This window comes from Canis aureus, chromosome 26 (assembly GCF_053574225.1).
Source record: "Canis aureus isolate CA01 chromosome 26, VMU_Caureus_v.1.0, whole genome shotgun sequence".
In the NCBI taxonomy this organism is placed as follows: Eukaryota; Metazoa; Chordata; class Mammalia; order Carnivora; family Canidae; genus Canis; species Canis aureus.
In genome coordinates, this window is record NC_135636.1 from 24,824,381 (window position 1) to 24,843,022 (window position 18,642).

General features: G+C 43.3%; 2 protein-coding genes across 6 annotated transcripts in view; one reads left to right on the forward strand and one right to left on the reverse strand.

Moving 5' to 3' along the window:
• Positions 1-16,672, forward strand: part of LOC144298074 (signal-regulatory protein beta-1-like) — a 19,961-nt gene extending 3,289 nt beyond the window's left edge. For 3 of the 4 annotated variants that reach the window (XM_077872479.1, XM_077872480.1, XM_077872478.1), the window contains 5 exons: positions 725-1,045; positions 4,744-5,052; positions 9,089-9,415; positions 9,530-9,639; positions 16,037-16,672. In XM_077872479.1, coding sequence (XP_077728605.1) covers positions 725-1,045; positions 4,744-5,052; positions 9,089-9,415; positions 9,530-9,636 — 1,064 coding nt within the window. In that variant the 3' untranslated portion in view covers positions 9,637-9,639; positions 16,037-16,672. The remainder of the gene's footprint in view (positions 1-724; positions 1,046-4,743; positions 5,053-9,088; positions 9,416-9,529; positions 9,640-16,036) is intronic. The other variant, XM_077872481.1, reaches the window with a different exon arrangement.
• LOC144298082 (uncharacterized) overlaps positions 1-18,642 on the reverse strand; it is an 83,531-nt gene that overhangs the window by 26,475 nt on the left and 38,414 nt on the right. The window lies entirely within an intron of this gene.

The following is an 18,642-nucleotide window of genomic DNA, read 5'->3' on the forward strand; positions in this document are numbered from 1 at the left end:
TTATTGTAGGTGCTGGGGATACAGCAATAAAGTTAAATCCCTGTCCTTGTGGGCATCATATTTTACTCATTTGTAAAATTACATTTCATGAGGTGAACTATTTCAAACATACAAAAACTGATATACCAGACACCCTACCCATTTTTAAAATTTTTTTTTTATTTTTTATTTTTTTTTTTTATGATAGACACACAGTGAGAGAGAGAGAGGCAGAGACACAGGCAGAGGGAGAAGCAGGCTCCACGCACTGGGAGCCCGACGTGGGACTCGATCCCGGGTCTCCAGGATCGCGCCCTGGGCCAAAGGCAGGCGCTAAACCACTGCGCCACCCAGGGATCCCCGCCTACCCATTTTTAATGAACAGTAACATTTCACTTTATTTGCCTTACATTGAGGATACAAGAAAATATTATTTCTTAAAAAAAAAAGTAGGGATCCCTGGGTGGCGCAGCGGTTTGGCGCCTGCCTTTGGCCCAGGGCGCGATCCTGGAGACTCGGGATCGAATCCCACGTCGGGCTCCCAGTGCATGGAGCCTGCTTCTCCCTCTGCCTGTGTCTCTGCCTCTCTCTCTCTATCTGTGTGTGACTATCATAAATAAATAAAAATTAAAAAAAAAAAAAAAAGTAACCGAGGAGAGAGTGGGAGGTCTTGTGGTGGGTTCCTGGGAGAAGGAACAGGCTGGGCAGGCAGGGGTAATTTCAACAGATGTTTCTGTTTGTCTAGTTGTCCCCACCCTGAAGATCAGCACCAAGACCTCTAGGACGCACATCCACGTGCATCAGAGAGTGAATCTCACTTGCCACGTGAGCCACTTCTACCCCTCCCCCCTACGTCTCATCTGGATGGAGAACAGACACAAGGTCCAGGAGGTGGAGTCCCCACAGGTCACGAGAAACCCAGATGGGACCTACTCTCTGGAGCACACATGGCAGGCAGAGGCCACGCTGAATGGGAGTGAGTTTGCTTGCTGGGTGGTCCAGGATGAGCAGCCCCCAGTCCAAGCCAATATCACCCTGCATGCCCAGGTGCCCAGGTTGGGAAAAGGTGGGTTCCATCTCTTGCTGGCTCTCCAGGTGGCGTGGCTAGGTGGTGTCAGGCATGAACACTCCCACCTACCCTCGGACTAGGGTGCAGGCAGTAGTAGGTCCAGGACTCAGGGAAGCATCGGATGAAGGTGAAGGAAGGGAGGATGCCTTGGGCTGGTGACAAAACTCTTAGTCATTCACCCTAAACTCCACACCCCCTTCTTCCCCCACACTCCCACCAAGAAGGAGCAGGACTTTCCTTTTCCAATACTAGGCACTTCTCAGGTAGGGATTTCTCTGCCTTAATGCTTGACTGCAGGAAACGGCAGAGACTGTGGACTGCTGGGTGCCAAGATCTCTTCCAAGAAGGCCTTTCTTCCTTTCTTTCTTTCTTTCTTTCTTTCTTTCTTTCTTTCTTTCTTTCTCTCTCTCTCTTTCTTTCCTTCTTTCTTTCTTTCTTTCTTTCTTTCTTTCTTTCTTTCTTTCTTTCTCTTTCTTTCTTTCTTTCTCTCTCTCTCTTTCTTTCTTTCCTTCTTTCTTTCTTTTTCTTTCTTTCTTTCTTTCTTTCTTTCTTTCTTTCTTTCTTTCTCTTTCTTTCTTTCTTTCTCTCTCTCTCTTTCTTTCTTTCCTTCTTTCTTTCTTTTTCTTTCTTTCTTCCTTCCTTTCTTTCTTTCTTTCTTTCTTTCTCTCTCTCTCTCTTTCTTTCCTTCTTTCTTTCTTTCTTTCTTTCTTTCTTTCTTTCTTTCTCTTTCTTTCTTTCTTTCTCTCTCTCTCTTTCTTTCTTTCCTTCTTTCTTTCTTTTTCTTTCTTTCTTCCTTCCTTTCTTTCTTTCTTTCTTTCTTTCTCTCTCTCTCTCTTTCTTTCCTTCTTTCTTTCTTTCTTTCTTTCTTTCTTTCTTTCTTTCTTTCTCTTTCTTTCTTTCTTTCTCTCTCTCTCTTTCTTTCTTTCCTTCTTTCTTTCTTTTTCTTTCTTTCTTTCTTTCTTTCTTTCTTTCTTTCTTTCTTGATTTATTATTGAAGTTTTTTGTGGTTTTTGTTTGTTTTTTGGAAGGCTTTTAATCAAGACTGGTTCAGCTGAAAGTTTCTGGGAGTCAATTTTAAAGAGAGGCCAGAATTCTTCACTCCCTTAGCTGGGAAACAGAATGGATGCTGGAGCAAGACTCTCCTCTCTACTATCCAGTGTTCTCTGTCTCTCTGTCCTTTCTCTTTCCTCCTACCATCTCCTCCTCTTCCTCTTTCTACCCTCCCCCCTCCCCATCCTAACCGCCTCCCCCCTCCCCATCCTAACCCCCTCCCCCCTCCCCTTCCTAACCCCCTCCCCCCTCCCCGTCCTAACCCCCTCCCCCCTCCCCATCCTAACCCCCTCCTTCCATCCCATCCTAAACCCCTCCCCCCTCCCCTTCCTAACCGCCTCCCCCCTCCCCATCCTAACCCCCTCCCCCTCCCCATCCTACCCCTCTCCCTCCCTCCTCCCCACCTCCTGTCCTTTGTGGCCGCGGATGCCTTTGTCCACTAGGGGGAGCTGCCTGCTAGCAGTTCCTCCCGAGAAGCGCACGCGGCGGGACCAACCTTGGGGCTGCCTCCTTCAGCTCGGGAGAAGGAATGACTGGCCCGGCGGGCCGACCCACAGCCTCCAGGGCCGGGGCAAGCGGGGAAGCGGGGAGGCGGCTGCCGCGTGCGCGGGTCTCGGCCCCCGCTGCTGCCCGCGAAGGTGGGGTGCTGGGGGGCGTGGCTGGCCAGACCGCGGTGTGCGCCCCCGCGTCCCCGCGTCCCCGCGGGCCGGCCTGCTCCCAGGCGAGGGGAGACGTCCCACGCCCCGTTCAGTTTCTCCGGGTCCTTTTCGGTTGTTGCCCGGCACGAATCAGAGAAACGTTCGCCCAGTGGGACACGCAGATCTGGGTGGGAACGTCCAAACTGGTCTTTGCTCTTGGGAGGCCAGCGTCGGTTCTTTCTTTCTTTCTTTTTTAATAATAAATTTATTTTTTATTGGTGTTCAATTTGCCGACATACAGAATAACGCCCAGTGCTCATCCCGTCAAGGGCCCCCCTCGGTATTTCTTTCTCACTCCCTTCACTGGCTCACTCCAGCTTCGGCCTGGCCGTCTCTCCTCCTGCCTTTTCCAGGGTTGGGGCCCCCTTTCTGTTATGTGTGAGAGGACCTTGGGACCCGCGCAGCTTCAGCATCCCCACCTCGGGCCTCCGTTGACGTGTTGGCTGACACCTGTAGGGGCTGACCCTGTCCCCCAGGCCCTCCATGGCTTGGCTGGCACATGACAGGACGGGCAGCAGAGGAGCGAGATCTCAGCCGTCTGAGCTGGGGTCATACCCGTCGATATGCTCTTTCCTATTTTTCTCCCCCTCCTGCCTGAGAATAAGGGCCTCAGTGTGATCTCACTGCTCCTCTCAAATCTCAGTCTCACATGCTCTGTTTCTGGTATTTCCTGCTCCCTGAATGCCCCCCGCCCCCCACGACCAGGCACATGGTTTGGTCCCCACAGTGGCACTTAGCCCGGGGGCCCTCCTGCTATGGGTCTCTGTTTGCTTACACCTCTCCTCAGTGATGGGACTCTCACTCCTCTGAAGCAGATTCTGGATCTTGTGTTTGGAGGTGGCCAGACTCTGGAGCTAAGCTGATCGGTGTTCCACCACAGAGCTGCCACCAGCCATCTGTGTCCTGGGTTCAGTTCCTCATCTGTGCCCTGACAGCTGTGGCACCTGCCTCGCGGGACCTGCCAGGGATTCCTTTCCTTGGCCCCTGCTTGGCAACTGAACAATGAGGCTCACAAAGGGTGCTGTGTCACGACTGCTTGCAGTCTCCAGGGTGCCCAACCCAAAGCCTGCTGCAAGAAGTAAAATATTGAAGTTCACTGTTCATGATGGTACCAATAGTAGGAAAGTAAAGGCCTGTAACAGAAAGAGCCCATGACCTGAAGTCACAAGCCTTGATTTGGAATATGGATGCTGTTTGCTGTGAGGCCCGTGGGCAAGTCACTAACCCTCTCTGAGCCTTTTCTTTCTCTAACATTAGAAATAAACAACAATTTCTCAGATGGTTCTTGTGAGTATAGGATGATGATAGGATCATTTATGGAATGATCACTATGTGATCACTATATTCTACTCTAGTTACTTTACTTAATTTACCGGCTAAAAATTAAGAATGCTCCCCAGTTTGCAGATGGGGAAGCTGAGTCTTAGAGAGCCAAGTTGCCCAGGCTAAGCCAGTGGAGGGGCCAGGAATGCAAACCTGGGTTGGATGTGACCTCATAGCCTATGCTCCTAACCTATTCTCTGTACCACCTGCTTTTATATGATCTGGGCCTTGAGCATGGAGCTGCTATACTCTTTCTGGGGATGGAAGACAGACCTGAGGCCTGTGACCTGTGACCACAGATCTGTGACCACAGACACAGACCCCGGGGCCAGACTGCCTGGCTAAGAACCCTGGCTCTGTCACTGGCTGGCTGAGGACCATGGAGAGGTTACCTAGCCTGTCTGGGCCTTATTTAGTTTCTTCACCTGTAAAATGGAGATAGTAACAGTCCCTACTCCTAGGGTTGCAGGGAGAACCTGGTGAGTTAGCCGAGCTGGAAAGCAAGAATTCAGCGATGTGGGTGTTTGCTGGGAGGTGTGGGTGGGAGTCAGCCCCATACCCGCTGCTGTGCTCCTGGCATCTGGGCACCTCTGTGCCTCTCACGGGAGGGGTCTCTCCCTGCAGGCCAGAGCACCCACTCTTACTCCCTGCAAGGCCCCCTCCAGCGATCAGAGCCCGGCACGAACATCCAGCTGACCTACATGTCCTCCGGATTCCCCTCACGTCACGTTACTGTGACCTGGCTTAAGAAGAACCACAAGCTCCCCAAGTGGCAGACCCATGTCCACCTCAGCAGAGACACGTACAATGTGACCAGCAGAGTGCTCGTCCCGCTGCAGGCTGATGACGTGCTCTCCTTTGTCCAGTGCCATGTCAATCACAAGTCCACACTACTCTTCCAGAAAACCATCAGCCTGGACCAGTACCTCCGTGGTAAGAATATTCTCTCGGCTCAGGTGGGTCAGTGCAGAGTTGGGCTGTGCATGTCTCTGCCTCCATTTCCTCCTCTGAAAATGGTACAGCCCTCACTTGGTTGTGGCAAGGATTCAGTGATATAATACCTGTTAAGTACATAACACAGGCCTTGCTTATATGAATCACTCAGAGTGGCACTTCTCTGGACTCAGTTTCCTCATCTGTAAAATGGAGAAGAGTATCTTTCAGGAACTTCATATTTTTATTATTATTGTTTTATATGGAGTGGACATAAAAGTCTTTTTTTCATCTGATTTTTGTTGTTGATTTTCCTGGCCTGAACCAGTGCTTGGCAGGTCTATAAATTCAGTGAGGTTGTGTGTATCATGCTTAGAAGGAATTATAGCTCTCATCCCATTGTTTATGACAACTCTAAAGCCCAGAGAAGGCAAGTGAGTGGTCCAAGGTTGCACAGCAGAAAATAATTCCTTAAATGTGTGTAGGACTTTTAAGTGTACAAAATATTTTCCTCAATATTTTTGCTATTATCATGGCAATAAAGGCATCATTTTATATGAATAAAAATATTGTTATTAACACTTCAAATGAGCATAGCACACAGTCATTAAGGCACATTCGTGTGGGTTCACTTATTAAGTTTGTGTCACTGCCCTATACTGTTTGTGCTCACTATATTGGTGACTTACACAAGCAAATTGAGGTTCAAAGAAGTAAAGTCTGCCCCAGGTTGTAAAGCTGGTGAGTGAGAGACCTTTCATATGAATTCAGGCTTCTAGCTGCTTTTTACCATCTGTGGGATCGCCTGCTTAGTTACTTAGGCTCTCCCACTCCTATCTTTGAGTGTAAAGCAGGAAAATGATCATTCAGGGGGGTCCTCCTTATCTGAGTATTTATTATATAATTTCCTTGAAGCTGAACACATATATAGAAAAGCAAAAATCATAGAAAATACAAATATTCACAAATGAATAATTACTTATAAAATTAGCCCCCCCTCAAACCTCTGGCTGCTTAACACTGGCTGCATCTCTGTTAGGTTTCCCATCAGGGAAATGCCATTGTGGGCATCTTTATCTGGGCTCCCCTGAAAACAGAGCCTCAAAACAGGTCTGGGTGCAGGCATTTGGGAAATGATCCACAGAGGCACAGGTTGGGACAAGGGATGGGGAGCATCAGACAGGGACAATGGGACACCCAAGAGAGGGTGAGTTATTGAATGGGTGCCCCTGTGGACAACTGAGGCTCAACAGCACTGGGACCCTCTCAGGACCTGCGTAGACTGTTCCTCAGGATTGTCCCTGGGTGGGGTAAGGAAGTTGGGATGTGCTTGCATGGTTTGGGTTTGGGTGTCATTTCATGGTCATGGAGAAAGCCCAAGACGGAGAATCTGGGAAGTGTTGTGGGAGTTGCAGGAGGTATGAGGCACCTCCCAGCTTGGCTGCCCTGAGATAGGGCAGCAAGGTGTAGGTGGTGTGGAGCTCAGAGACCCTCTGTTGGAGATCAGCATTGCTTTGATTGAAGTGTGGCAAACAAGAGACCACACTGTGCAGAAAGAATCTGCATTCCTTGCAAAGTGAAATCAGAGTTCTTGCAAAAGTTGTATTTCAAGAAGTTGATGCCAATGATGTGGGGAAACTGCTGGGATCACAGGCAAAGCCTCTGAGTGCTTCAAGATGGAAAAAGAAGAAAAAGATCCATGATGCTCATGATTCCATTGGCACTTCAAAAGAGGACACTTTGAAAGAGGCCCCTGTGAAAATTGGTAGAACATTCAAATGCTTTCACGTAATTTTTCAATTACTTTTAATGATGGTGCTGTGAATGTGATATCTGTAGATACTATATGGATTTGTTGGTACTGTAGTATAAGGTTTTGGGAAAAAGTATATTTACCTTCTTACACTCCCAACACCTGTTCCTTCTAAGAGTTGGTGCACAGGTGTGCTTATATTTTACATTTAATGAAAACAAATTAAATAAAATTAGTTTTATCACTGAAATGTTTTTCAAGATGAAATTTCAACCAACTCTTCCTTGACAAATTCTATGAAATTGTGGCCCATTTTGTATAGATTCCTTATAGTGGCTTTTTGTTGTTGCTTTCTGATACCAAGTACCCTTCCGTGTTTAGCTCATTTGATTCTGTGAGGATTAGAGGAGATATCATATGCACTGCTGTTCTGTGTGTGGAAGCAGTGATCATCTCCTGTGTCTGGGTCTCTGTCTTCCTAATACTGCTGGGGGACCACACAGCCAGGAGAACTCACTGGCAGCTAGAATTGGCATTTGGGCCTCTCCCTCCTTTGACTTCCACAGTCCATAACACTTGCTTGGGGGTACCTTACCTTGGCCTATCCTTCCTGGACATCACCCCAGTTACTAGGCCTGATTCCTTCTCCGGCTCCACTTCTTTGCTTGGGAGTCATCCCTGCAAAGGGGAAATGCTGAGTACAGATAGAGACCTCCTGGGGTGTTTACCTGCCTTGGCTGTCCATCCATTAAATAACTCTGACAGAATTTTATAGAGCTAGCTGGGTTGATTATGGAAAAAGGATATTTGGGGGTTAGATGCTCCTTGTTCTTTGTTTTGCACTACCTAAGGAGTTACTCTCTCTACCCTAGACCAAGGGGTGAAATCTATCTTAACTAGATCTGTAAGACATGATCTGACCTTGGGCTATTGCATAATTTAAGAATTCCAGAGACAAAAAAAAAAAAAAAAAAAGAATTCCAGAGACAGAGGGAAAGTGACTCACACAAGCTCTTGCATTTGGCTGTGGTTTCACTGTGGGGACCACAACCTGGATCTCCTTGCCCTTGGTTTAGGTTACACTCTACCATGCTTTTGTGTTCATATGAATTCTACTGAAATATATAACATTTAATAGAATTTAAAAATCTTCCAGATTTTCTTCATTATGATTACATTCTACTGCACAGCTAAAAATCAGTTGAAAGGAATTCTAGAAGTCATAGAATGTAATTTCAGAAGACAAGAATCACAAATGCATATAGTATTAAAGTTGGGGTGTTAGATCAGCATGATGGTAAAACATACTGTGTCTTGCTCCCTTGTGACCTTGGGAAAGTTACTAAACCTCTCCAAACCCTATGTAAACCCTTCTCCTTCCTTTTTTTAAAATTTTTAAAAAGATTTTTAATTTATTTATGTATTCATAGAGACACAGAGAGAGAGAGAGTGTCAGAGACACAAGCAGGCTCCATGCAGAGAGCCCGATCCAAGGTCTCCAGGATCAGGACCTGGGCTGCAGGCGGCGCTAAACTGCTGCGCCACTGGGGCTGCCCCCCTTCTCCTTCCTATGCAAAATCTCAGTATCTTGGATTCATAACCATGTAGAATCTGTGAATCTTCAAATCTTAGAATTATCAAGTCACAGAGTAAGGCAACTAACTTGTAGGTTATTAAGTTCTTTTTTTAAAAAAAGATTTTATTTATTCATGAGAGAGAGAGAGAAGAGACACACAGGCGAGAGAGAGCAGGCTCTATGCAGGGAGCCCGATGTGGGACTCGATCCTGGGTCTTCAAGATCAGGCCCCAGGCTGAAGGCGGCGCTAAACCGCTGAGCCACCAGGGCTGCCCCTTTTTTAAGTTCTTTTTTTTTTTAAGATGTTATTTATTTATTCATGAGAGAGAGAGAGAGAGGTTTTTAAGATTTTCTTTATTTATTCGAGAGAGAGAGAGAGAGGAACTTGTAGGTTATTAAATGGAATTTAATACTTATCTTTGCATATTTCATAGCCAAAGTGGGGGAAAAAACAGAGAGATTTTGATGACTTTCCTCAATCTCATCATTCTTTCATCCATGCATTCCTCTATCCACCTATGCATCAAGCATGCATTCACTCAATGCACACTCTCATTCAGACATCATTTACTCATGCATGCACCTGTTAACAGATACCTGAATCCTCCTCTGGGGCAAGCCCTGAGCAGATTACCCATGTTAGGAGCCCCCAGACTCTCACAGTGGATTTCCTATAGTAATTGTCTGCTTTATCTGGGCTGTGTCAGTTTCTCCTACAGTGACAGTGTCTCAGTCTTCACCCTCCTTGGGCTTGGTGGCTATTACCTGCCACGTGCAGAGATTCTATCCACAGAGTGTACATCTCACCTGGATAGACAACTGTCATATGTTCAAGGGAGCTGAGCAACTCACATCCAAGCGGAATGGTGATGGAACCTACACCATGGAAAGCTTGCATTTAGTGAATGTGTCCAGGCAGGAGTCTGAGCGGGTGCTCACCTGTAAGGTGCAACATGAGGCACAGCCTCCCATCCAGGCCAAGCTCATATTGTCCACAGCAGCCCATGGCACATACAAGCCCATTGGAAGCTCAGGTAAGCTCACCTCTACTGCTTTGAGCTACTGGGTCACCTTGTCTCCTGAGTGGAGTGAGGTATTTAAACTCACGGAGCCCCATTTGCTGTCTCCTTCTGTCCATTGGTACTTAGGTCCAGAGATGCCTGTCCTTCTCTTTGTGGCTTTCCTTCTGGGCTTCAAGGTACTGCTGGTGATGAGTTTCATAGTCACCTACATCTGCAGGCGACAGAACCTATAACAGGTGAGTTGGGGGCAGGCCTTAGTACATAGGGAGAAGGTCATGTCACCATCATGGACTGTCCAGAGGAGTCCAAGGTGAGCCCACTATTTCACACAGCACATACCAGGGGGATATAGCCTCACAAAAATGTTGGGAATGCTCTTGTTTTCTCTAAATGTTTTTGGAAATCTCAGAGGCTTCCAGCTCCCATGCATCCTGAGTTTGTACATCTTGGCTTTGAAAGTTTTTGAATGAAGTGTCTTTGAATCTGGGGTGGGGTTACAAGGTGTGGAGTTGGGATGAAGGTCAAAGCTTTGAGCTCCAAACTCCAAAGAGTCCCCCATATACTGTATATATGTCAGTTTTCATAGGACTCGTTTTTGGAATGAATAAGGAAAGTATTACTAAAACTATTAATGGAGCCCATCGAGGGACTGGGAGGCTCTAAATAGTGGCAAAGATGAACATGGGTGTGGGAGAGCTCAGAACTCATACAGAGAGGCTGGGGAGTAGGGAGTAGAGGTGTTTTTTCTGATCTGCACCCTGAGTCCAGACATGCAGAGTGCCTGCCACATAGTGCTCAAGAAGTATTTCGGGAATTAATACAAGAAAGAATGAATGAGCGAATGAATGATTGATTTCCCTAAACTATACCTGCATGCTCTACAGTACATTGCTTGATTTTATCAATTTTCCACAGCTCTATAGCTCTCTGTTATAAGAATATGATACAACTTAGGGATTCTTCATAGAATATTATGAAAGCTCTATCTGCTGTTTGGGTAATACAGTTTGCAACCAGCATTTTTCTTTCTGTTTCCATGGGCTTACATGGGAGGGAGAGTCCCTCTTGCTCCTTTGCTGTGGTCCACACAGCAACAGTGTTAGTATCCTTTGAGAGCTTTTGTAATACAAAAAAAAAAAAAAAAAAAGCTTTTAATTTTTGATGAAGTTTTGCTCTTTCCATTTATACCTTTGATCTAGCTTTATTCTTCTGAGCTGTGTGTGTGTGTGTCTGTGCATTATAAATGGTAAGGATCTTGTGTTTTTTCTCCCATTGGGATAAATTATCCAGCACTCACTGATCAGCACAGCTGCTTTTGCCATATAACAAACTACTCCATAAATGTGTGGTTCTTTTTATGAGGTCTTACTGCTATGAGCTACTTCTCTATCTCTGTCAAAGCTTCCCTGCCCTATAAGTCATGGGAATGACAGGGGAATACAATCAATAGTATTGGAATAATGTGGTGATAGATGGTGATTACACTTAATTTGATGAACATTACATAATGCATAGAACTTTCAAATTACTATGTTGTACATATAAAACTAATACAGCACTGTATGAAACTTTAATAATAAAAATTTTAAAAATATCTTAAAAATAAAATTTCCTGTGGCATCTAGAAAATGAAGAAATAGACCCACACACAATATTTATCTGGCCAAGTGATTTTTGACAGAGGTGCCAAAGCAATTCAGTGTGGAAAGGATCTTTTCAACAAATGATGATGAAACAATAGATATTCATATGTTTTTTTAAAAGAGAAAAACCTTAAAATTTTTTTATTGGAGTTCAATTTGCCAACTTATACCATAACACCCAGTGCTCATCCCGCCAAGTGCCCCCCTCAGTGCCCATCACCCAGTCACCCCAACCCCCCGCCCACCTCCCCTTCACCACCCCTTGTTCATTTCCCAGAGTTAGGTGTCTCACATGCTTTGTCACCCTCACTGATATTTTCACTCATTTTCTCTCCTTTCCCTTTATTCCCTTTCATTAATTTTTATATTCCCCAAATGAATGAGACCATTTAATGTTTGTCCTTCTCTGATTGACTTATTTCACTCAGCATAATACCCTCCAGGTCCATTCACATCGAAGCAAATAATGGGTATTTGTCATTTCTAATGGCTGAGTAACATTCCATTGTATACATAGACCACAGCTTCTGTATCCATTCATCTTTCGATGGACACCGAGGCTCCTTCCACAGTTTGGCTATTGTGGACATTGCTGCTATGAACATTGTGGTGCAGGTGTCCCGGCGTTTCACTGCATCTGTATCTTTGGGGTAAATCCCCAGCAGTGCAATTGCTGGGTGTAGGGCAGGTCTATTTTTAACTCTTTGAGGAACCTCCACACAGTTTTCCAGAGTGGCTGCACCAGTTCACATTCCCACCAACAGTGCAAGAGGGTCCCCCTTTCTCCACATCCTCTCCAACAATTGTGGTTTCCTGTCTTGTTAATTTTCCCCATTCTCACTGGTGTGAGGTGGTATCTCATTGTGGTTTTGATTTGTATTTCCCTGATGTCCAGTGATGCGGAGCATTTTCTCATGTGCGTGTTGGCCATGTCTATGTCTTCCTCTGTGAGATTTCTCTTCATGTCTTTTGCCCATTACATGATTGGATTGTTTGTTTCTTTGCTGTTGAGTTTAATAAGTTCTTTATAGATCTTGGATACTAGCCCTTTATCTGATAGGTCATTTGCAAAGATCTTCTCCCATTCTGTAGGTTGTCTTTTAGTTTTGTTGACTGTTTCTTTTGCTGTGCAGAAGCTTCTTATTTTGACAAAGTCCCAATAATTCATTTTTGCTTTTGTTTCTCTCGCCTTCGTGGATGTATCTTGCAAGAAGTTGCTGTGGCCAAGTTCAAAAAGGGTGTTGCCTGTGTTCTCCTCTAGGATTTTGATGGAATCTTGTCTCACATTTAGATCTTTTATCCATTTTGAGTTTATCTTTGTGTATGGTGCAAGAGAGTGGTCTAGTTTCATTCTTCTGCATGTGGATGTCCAATATTTCCAGCACCATTTATTGAAGAGACTGTCCTTTTTCCAGTGAATAGTCTTTCCTGCTTTGTTGAATATTAGTTGACCATAAAGTTGAGGGTCCACTTCTGGATTCTTTATTCTGTTCCATTGATCTATGTGTCTGTTTTTGTGCTAGTACCACACTGTATTGATGACCACAACTTTGTAGTACAACCTGAAATCTGGTATTGTGATGCCCCCAGCTATGGTTTTCTTTTTAAAATATTCCTCTGGCTATTCGGGGTCTTTTCTGATTCCACACAAATCTTAAGACGATTTGTTCCAACTCTCTGAAGGAAGTCCATGGCATTTTGATAGGGATTGCATCCCTATCAAATGTGTGAATTGCCCTGGGTAGCATTGACATTTTCACAATATTAATTCTTCCAATCCATGAGCATGGAATATTTTTCCATCTCTTTGTGTCTTCCTCAATTTCTTTCACAAGTGTTCTGTAGTTTTTAGGGTATAGATCCTTTATCTCTTTGGTTAGGTTTATTCCTAGGTATCTTATGCTTTTGGGTGCAATTGTAAATGGGATTGTCTCCTTAATTTCTCTTTCTTCAGTCTCATTGTTTGTGTATAGAAATGCCACTGGTTTCTGGGCATTGACTTTGTATCCTGCCACACTGCCGAATTGCTGTATGAGGTCTAGCAATCTTGGGGTGGAGTCTTTTGGGTTTTCTACGTACAGTATCATGTCATCTGCGAAGAGGGAGAGTTTGGCTTCTTCTTTGCCAATTTGATGCCTTTTATTTCTTTTTGTTGCCTGATTGCTGAGGCTAGGACTTCTAGTACTATGTTGAATAGCAGTGGTTAGACTGGACATCCCTGTCTTGTTTCTGATCTTAGGGGAAAGGCTCCCAGTGTTTCCCCATTGAGAATGATATTTGCTGTGGGCTTTTTGTAGATGGCTTTTAAGATGCTGAGGAATGTTCCCTCTATCCCTACACTCTGGGGAGTTTTGATCAGGAATGGATGCTGTATTTTGTCAAATGCTTTCTCTGCATCTATTGAGAGGATCATATGGTTCTTGTTTTTTCTCTTGTTGATGTAATCTATCACATTGATTGCTTTACGAGTGTTGAACCAGCCTGCATCCTGGGGATAAATCCCACTTGGTCATGGTGAATCATCTTCTTAATGTACTATTGGATCCTATTGGCTAGTATCTTGCTGAGAATTTTTGCATCCCTGTTCATCAGGGATATTGGTCTATAATTCTCCTTTTTGGTGGGGTCTTTGTCTGGTTTTGGAATTAAGGTGATGCTGGCCTCATAGAATGAGTTTGGAAGTACTCCATCTCTTTCTATCTTTCCAAACAGCTTTAGTAGAATAGGTATCGTTTCTTCTTTAAACGTTTGATAGAATTCCCCTGGGAAGCCATCTGGCCCTGGACTTTTGTGTCTTGGGAGGTTTTTGATGACTGCTTCAATTTCCTCCCTGGTTATTGGCCTGTTTAGGTTTTCTATTTCTTCCTGTTCCAGTTTTGGTAGTTTGTGGTTTTCCAGAAATGCGTCCATTTCTTCTAGATTGCCTAATTTATTGGCGTATAGCTGCTCATAATAAGTCTTTAAAATTGTTTGTATATCTTTGGTATTGGTGGTGATCTCTCCTTTCTCATTCATGGTTTTATTAATTTGAGTTTTTTCTCTTTTGTTTTTAATAAGGCTAGCTAATGGTTTATCTATCTTATTAATTCTTTCAAAGAACCAACTCCTGGTTTTGTTAATATGTTCCACAGTTCTTCTTGTCTCTATTTCATTGAGTTCTGCTCGAATCTTTATTAACTCTCTTCTTCTGCTGGGTGAAGATTTTTTTTTTAAATATAAATTTATTTTTTATTGGTGTTCTTTTTTAAAAATTTTTATTTATTTTATTTTTTAAAATTTACTTATGATAGTCACACAGAGAGAGAGAGAGAGGCAGAGACATAGGCAGAGGGAGAAGCAGGCTCCATGCACCGGGAGCCCGATGTGGGATTCGATCCCGGGTCTCCAAGATCGCGCCCTGGGCCAAAGTCAGGCGCTAAACGGCTGCGCCACCCAGGGATCCCCTTTTTGTTGGTGTTCAATTTGCCAACATATAGAATAATACCCAGTGCTCATTCGTCAAGTGCCCACCTCAGTGCCCGTCACCCAGTCACCCCCACCCCCCGCCCACCTCCCCTTGTACCACCCCTAGTTCGTTTCCCAGAGTTAGGAGTCTTTCATGTTCTGTCTCCCTTTCTGATATTTCTGGGTGAAGGTTTTATTTGCTGTTCCTTCTCCAGCTCCTTTAGGTGCAAAGTTAGCTTTTGTATTTGAGTTCTTTCCAGTTTTTGGATGGATGCTTGTATTGCTATGTATTTCCCCCTTGGGACTGCTTTTGCTGTATCCCAAAGATTTTGAACGGTTGTATCTTCATTCTCATTAGTTTCCATGAATCTTTTTAATTCTCCTCTAATTTCCTGGTTGACCCTTTCATCTTTTCGCAGGATGGTCTTTAACCTCCACGTGTTCTAAATCCTTCCAAACTTCTTGTGGTTTAGTTCTAGTTTCAAAGCATTATGGTCTGAAAATATGCAGAGGACGATCCCAATCTTTTGGTATCGGTTAAGACCTGATTTGTGACCCAGTATGTGGTTTAAGTTCCATGTGCACTTGAGAAGAATGTGTATTCAACTGCATTTGGATGTAAAGTTCTGTAACTATCTGTGAAATCTATCTGGTCCAGTGTATTATTTAAAGCTCTTGTTTTTTTGGAAATGTTGTGTTTAGAATATCTATCAATTGTAGAAAGCACCGTGTTCAAGTCTCCATGTATAAGTGTATTATTAACTAAGTATGTCTTAACTTTGGTTATTAATTGATTGATATACTTGGCAGCTCCTGCATTTGGGGCATAAATATTCATGATTGTTAGGTCCTCTTGTTGGATAGATCCTTTAAGTATGATATAGTGTTCCTCTTCCTCTCTTCCTACAGTCTTTGGGATAAACTTTAATTTATCTGATATGAAGATTGCTCCCCCTGCTTTCTTTTGAGGACCATTTGAATGGTAAATCGTTCTCCAACCTTTTATTTTCAGGATGTAGGTGACCTTATGTCTAAAATGAGTCTCTTGTAGACAGCAAATAGATGGGTCTTGCTAAAAAAGAAAATATTGACCATTTCCTTATAGCATACACAAAATTTAATTGTCTTAAAAAATCACCTAATATCAGTATTACTGAACAACTTACACAAAAGTACTAAGAACAAATTAATACAAACAGATAGATCATAGACTTAAATTTAAAACCTAAAACTATGAAGCTTATAGAAGAAACCATAGATAGGGATAAAAAAAACCAAAAATAATCTTTTTGGTCTTGGGTTAGCAGGGACTTTATAGATAAGACAGGGGGAAGACAATCTATAAAGGAAAATATTGAGCCATTTGACTTCATAAAACTTTAAAACTTTTATTCTTTGAAAGATACTGTTAATAAAAAGAAAAGGAAAGTTACCGACTAGGAGAAAATGTTTGCAAAGTGAATTTAATAAGGACTTGCATTTGGGACAGAGGTGGGCAAGTGACAGCTGCCTGTTTGTCAGATTTATTATCTGTGGCTTCTTTCAGGCTGAAATCAGAGAGAAGTGATTGCAGCCCAGACTGATGGCCTATGAGCATGAAGCATTTACTGTCCGACCTTCTAACAAAAAGTTTGCCAGCGCCTGAGAGAGAATATTTAAAAAGCTGTAACAACAAAATAGCAAGAAGATAGTCGCATTTTTAACTGCATGAAAGATTTGACCGGGGGTCCCTGGGTGGCTCAGTCACTTAAGCTTCTGCCTTCAGCTCAGGTCATGATCCTAGAATCCTGGGATCAAGCCCTCCTGTTGGATTCTCTCTCTGTGGGGAGCCTGCTTCTCCCTCGCCTTCTTCCCCACTCATGTTCTCTCTTGCTCGCTCTGCTCTCTGTCTCAAGTAAATAAATAAGTTTTTTTTTTTTAAAAAAAGATATGACCAGAACTCTCCCAACGAACTGAAGAACATGTACAAGCAGCAATGAGAGTTTTGCTAATGCAAAATGTATTTTTTTTAACTGCTTTGTCTTAATTAGAGTAGCTTTTTAATAAGTTTCCATACCTCTTTGGGGCAAACCTTCCCACCTTGTCCTGTTGCTCAGAACTTCTATGTCTCTTCTCACCCCAGATGCATTTTAGAATCACTTTGTCAACTTTCATTAAAAACCCTTTTACAATTATGATTCAATTGCATTGACTTTGTATATTCATGTGAGCAAATTAATATCTTTCCAATGCTGATTTTTGCCACTCACAGACATGAGGTAGCTCAATTTAGGTTTTGTTTGATGACTTTTAGTTCACCAGTTTAAGAAGAATTTTGGACCCCATGACGGTCTTATGTATCCCTACTTAGAGCTATTTTTAATACTTTCTCATTTATGGAATCCTTAAAAATTAGTATTACTGTTTGCAGTGGGTTTGGGACTTCTGTATATGAATGTAAATAAGTTTTGAGCATAGACCTTATCCAAGCTTATCACACTCATACTAATGCTCATAGTGTGGACATTCTCTTATGTGTAACTCTTATAACATCAATTGACTCACCTAGATTAGTTTTTACCTTCCTTCCTTATAGTTACATACGCACATGCTTCAAGAGGTAAATAGTTCTATACAATCTACATATGAAAACTGGAGTTTCCCTACCTCCCACTATTTGCCACCTCTTAGGGGCAGCCATTTCCCACTCCTTTGATTATTTTTAACTGATTCTTCTAGATTCTATAGTCAGAACGCATAGAGCATGCTTCTATTCTTACTTCTAGACTTTTCACTCAAAGGCGTTATACAGTCACTTCCACTGTGGATGATGGGGATACAATGCTCTGTTACTCCTGACCCCACACCACATGTATGTATTTCTACCCCACCACTTTAGTATTTTAATTTTAGACAACATCATAGTCAGTGTCCACATTATAATGGCAATGACATTGTGTTTTATAGCACAATCCTTCCCCCCGCCCCAAGATTTTATTTAAGTTAAAGTTAGTTCACATGGAGTGTAGTATTAGTTTCAGGGGTAGAACTTAGTGATTCACTTGTTACATGCAACACCCAGTGCTCATTACGTCAAGTGTCTCAATCTTGTGTAACATGCCCAGCTTTGTTTGTGTCAGTCTGCTCATGTATATTTTGTATAACCACCACCGTATTCGGGGTACAGAACAATTCTATGGCCACAGAGGTTACCCTTGTGCTACCCTTTCTTAGGGACAACCAGCCCCATCACTCCAAACGTCCTGCACATGCCAATCTGTTCTCTATAACTTCAAGAATATTGTGTCAGTGGAGTCACACAGTATGTGACATTTTGATATTGATTTGATTAATGTAACATAATGCCTTTGGAAACTTACAAGCTGTGCACATGTAAATACATTATTCCTTTTTATTGCTGAATAATACATCCTCATAGGAATGCAGCACAGTTGGTTTAACCAATCACTTCTCACTGGATATTTTGCATGTTTCCAGTATTTCCCATTACAAAGAAAGCTGATCTAAACATTTATGCAGAGATTGCGTGAAGCCATGGTCTTCATTTAGCTCAGATAAATGCCTGGGAGTATGATTTCTGGGACATAGAAAACACTTCCTCTCCTGAAAGAATGGAGGAAATGATGCATTTTGTTGGAGACAGCACATACAACTTCTCTTTATTTTAAGATTTTATTTCTTTTTAAAGTAATTTCTACACCCATCTCACTAACCTGAGATCAAAAGTTGCTCATTTCACCAAGTGAGCCAGCCAGGTGCCTCAAGCACATACAATCTCTGAGGTCCACACTGCACTGTGCATTGGGGTGAAATTTTATCAGTTCCATCAATAAAGGGTTGGAACAGGGAGTCATTTCTGGAGCAGACCTCATTCAATCCTCAAATTTTTAAGTCCCTGATGAACCCATTCCTACCTCCAACTGAGTAGTTCTTGGTGGAGGCTGGTGCAGAATGAGGCCACAAGCCAGTCACCCTCAAGTGTTCTGGGCTCAGGAGTTTGGGACACAGCCACCAACCATAGATCCTTCTTGGCCTGGGGCTCCCAAGTGGAGGATCTCCCTGAAGACCTCAAGATTGGAGGAGAGGCCAAATGCAGAGAGCAGATGCCCCAGGAGGGCAGAAAGCATCATTTCTACTAATCTGTCCACTCTC